At 48.9% G+C, this 3,078-nt stretch overlaps 1 protein-coding gene across 2 annotated transcripts; it reads right to left on the bottom strand.

Moving 5' to 3' along the window:
* Positions 1–305: 305 nt before the first annotated feature.
* Positions 306–2,855, bottom strand: LOC119274688. 2 transcript variants are annotated; one of them, XM_037555417.1, is made up of 7 exons: positions 2,603–2,855; positions 2,402–2,473; positions 1,893–1,960; positions 1,026–1,176; positions 845–928; positions 645–756; positions 306–559 (listed from the first exon to the last, which is right to left on the bottom strand). In XM_037555417.1, the coding sequence occupies exons 1-7, from the start codon at positions 2,738–2,740 to the stop codon at positions 483–485; spliced, it is 702 nt and encodes a 233-aa protein (XP_037411314.1). In that variant the 5' UTR covers positions 2,741–2,855; the 3' UTR covers positions 306–482. The 2 variants fall into 2 exon arrangements, with proteins under 2 accessions (XP_037411314.1, XP_037411308.1); XM_037555411.1 differs by having other exon boundaries at positions 306–564; positions 649–756.
* Between the last annotated feature and the right edge of the window lie 223 nt (positions 2,856–3,078).

The following is a 3,078-nucleotide window of genomic DNA, read 5'->3' as shown; positions in this document are numbered from 1 at the left end:
GACATCATATGAATAAAGCGGAAAGTTAAAGTTCATAACTACTTCCTTCATTCCGAATTACTTGTCAATGTATTTATATATATTTTAATTTTAAATATATCCATTTCTGTAACGAGTAATTTGGAATGGAGAAAGTACTTTGCTAAACAAATCAGTTTGAGTGTCAAATTATTCCGGATGACTAACTCCGGATGGAGGAAGTACTTGTCTGCTGGTGTAAGCTTTATATAGACCCCGAGAAAGTCCATCTTCGCAGCCTGTATATTTTGAGATTATCAAGAGCTGAGGGTTGCACTGTCTTGATAAAAGAAAAGCTGGATTTGGAGTTGTTGATTCATTCATCACTGAATGAAATATATGTGCACATACACACCGGAAAGCTTATGAACAATTTTTCTTTCTCTTTCTTTTTTCCTAATTGCTCCCTGATCAACATCAATAATAATACATTTAAGACTATTCTAGCGGACAACATCCACTCCTCACACAACAAGAATCACATGCTGCTGTTGTCTCTGACCGGGCACCCCGTGTTGCATTCTTGATGCGTTCCTTCTTTTGATCCTGCAGCAAGAAACAGGTGTCAAAAACTTGCTCACTGGAACCTCCCCTGCAACCAGCGCCTAAAACTCGGACGACGCAACGCACCTGGAGCATCTGCAGCCGGTACTGCATCTGGCCGTGCTGCACCGCGGAGATGAGCCGCATGAGGACGTAGAACGGCAGCAAGATCCCACTCGCCCTCAGCAAGTATATCTTCAAAGAAAAGGAACACATGTCAAACAATCATGGATCACCTTTATTTGTTTATTTATCCGAGGGAAAAATCATGGATAGAACTCACCGTCAGCAGGCTGAAGGCGTACTGATTCGCGGCGCCGACGGTCACCAGGGCGATGAGATGCCTCAGCAGCAACACAACAGTGAACTGCACGGACAAGCAGAATTCGGTCAGAGTTCAACGCCATTCGCATCTGAAGTTCTGAACATGGCAATGTGGTTCAAAGTCTCGGTCAGGGGTGTACCGTCACCGTCACCGACCGGCACCAGGCAGCACTTCTGCCGGCGGCGCTCGCGCACTCGGCGTAGGCCGGGTCACCCACCGCCGCGTCGAGCCCGATCAACACGGCATCCTCCGGTGCCTCATAATCCTGCCTTGGGACCTCCAGGCTCCCTCTGCACCACGAACAACAGGTTAACGTGTGATGGCGATGACAGGATTCAACATTTGACCCTCTGGACCATTCATGCCATCTCGTATTCTCATTGCATTGTTGAACAGATGGTACCTATCTCTGCAGTAGTGCGAACCAAGAGACGGGTTGACTCGTTTGCAGTTTTGCAAGGCTGCAATGGCATGGTGCTGCAGGAGTGCAGGACACGGTTGTACAGATGTGAAATGGAGGGCATCTTATCTGCCATCTCATGAGGAGAATAATCAGGACAAGGCGGTTGGTATTTGGTACTGTACAACTTGGCTGGCGAAACAGCTGGACCGAATCCACGTACCGGTCGGCGGCTCTGTCAATGATCATTTGTTCTTTGCTTTCCCCCCGTCCTAAAGAAACAAGATGCCATGCCGCGTAGAGTGAGACGGACAGCTGCTGTTTGATTGGTATTCTTGTTTATTTACCTGAATGGTTTGAATTTTTGTATACTGGTCGTGCCTCGCTATTGTGAACCCCGGCAACCAGGTCAGGATCCGAATGTTTTATTGGGCATTCCAAATGGTTGATGACAGTTGCATGTCACTCACTAGACATGAATTAGGAGTAAGGTTTTACTATTCAGCATTCACTACGTTCTATAGCCTCTTTGCGCGTACCAGCACCGGTCCCAGTTACCAAGAGAGGAGAGGGAGAAAACGGAAATGGAGTGGGGAGGGGCGGCACCTGATGGTGACTGCGACATGAGCAACTTGAGTTTTCTTGGGAGCAACGGTGTATCCAGGCTCGTAATTCTGGACAGCAAAAAAACATGTTAAACAAAAGCAAGGAAACAAGCAGCGGAGAGTTCTATCTATGAAAAGATTGTACAGTACTCGGTATGCTAAAAACATCTACTCTTTACAGGAGTCCTACCCAAGCTGTGAAGCACTCACTCACACGGGTCTCAATTCCGGAAATCGTGGAAAAGGGCGAACAGAGTTGGTTCATCCTCCCATAGCCTAGTCCTCTTTTTTTTGCTATATATTTTTTAAGTAAAAAATGGAAATTCTCATGGATAAAACAGTAGGAAATGATGATCAGGCAAAGATTAGAATAGAAGTTTTTCAAAAAAGGAAATTCCCATGGATAAACGGACGGTAGGAAATGATGATCAAGCGAAATAACTGGACACGCGAGGATTCCAGTGAGATTTTTTCAAGGAGATGCAACGGAACCAGAGAAGGCCGAGTTACCTGGAGGCAAATCTCGCAGACGGTGCTCCCCTTCTCGTCGCACCATCTCTGCACGCACCCCCTGTGAGCATACTGGAGAACACGACATGAACACGCAGATCAACCATCAAGAAACGGCACCGATCGGGAGAAGGGAACACCCAAGGAATTGGGCAGAACAACAGCCAGAATGATAGCAATCCATGTATACACGACATATACCTTGAGGGAGCCAGAGCATCCGCAGGGAGACTCCATGGCGGTTGCGGTTGCGCAGCCGTCGTCCCCTTCCTCCTCGTGGCAAATCCTGCACTGCCTCGGCGAGCACGAGCACCACGCCTCGTCCTGCCGCTCCGTCATCCTCCTCCCTCCCTCCGATCTCTCGAATTCCAGCCTTCCTCTCTGGCTCCGGCTCTGGCTATCTCCGCGGGCGGCTATTGGCTGCTGCTCCTCTGATTCTCTCCCCTTTCCCTGAATGGGGATGGCATTGAATAAGGTTTTTCTGGAACATAGGTGGCATTAAATAGGTACGACGAGGAGGAGAAACCGAAAGGGGCCACGGAAATCCAAATGCGCGACAGGTGGTGGCCCCGAACGCTCTGGGAACGGCCACGGCAGTTGCTAGTTGGTTCCGGGCCGCCGCAACGGGCAGGCTTCAATTAGCTAGCTCCTGGTCGATCTGGGCCTCGGCGTGCTTT

Source organism: Triticum dicoccoides, chromosome 1A, assembly GCF_002162155.2.
Source record: "Triticum dicoccoides isolate Atlit2015 ecotype Zavitan chromosome 1A, WEW_v2.0, whole genome shotgun sequence".
NCBI classification, from domain to species: domain Eukaryota; kingdom Viridiplantae; phylum Streptophyta; class Magnoliopsida; order Poales; family Poaceae; genus Triticum; species Triticum dicoccoides.
Note: the sequence above shows the minus strand (reverse complement) of the source record. Positions and strands in the feature narration are given on the sequence as shown.

Excerpts from the sequence above, each read along its gene's own strand:
- LOC119274688 (XM_037555411.1), bottom strand. The coding sequence starts at position 2,740 with ATGACGGAGCGGCAGGACGAGGCGTGGTGCTCGTGCTCGCCGAGGCAG. Across the intron at positions 1,961-2,401 it reads TCTGCGAGATTTGCCTCCAG|AATTACGAGCCTGGATACAC; the intron begins GTAACTCGGCCT and ends TTTGCTGTCCAG. Across the intron at positions 929-1,025 it reads GCCGGTCGGTGACGGTGACG|TTCACTGTTGTGTTGCTGCT; the intron begins GTACACCCCTGA and ends TTGTCCGTGCAG.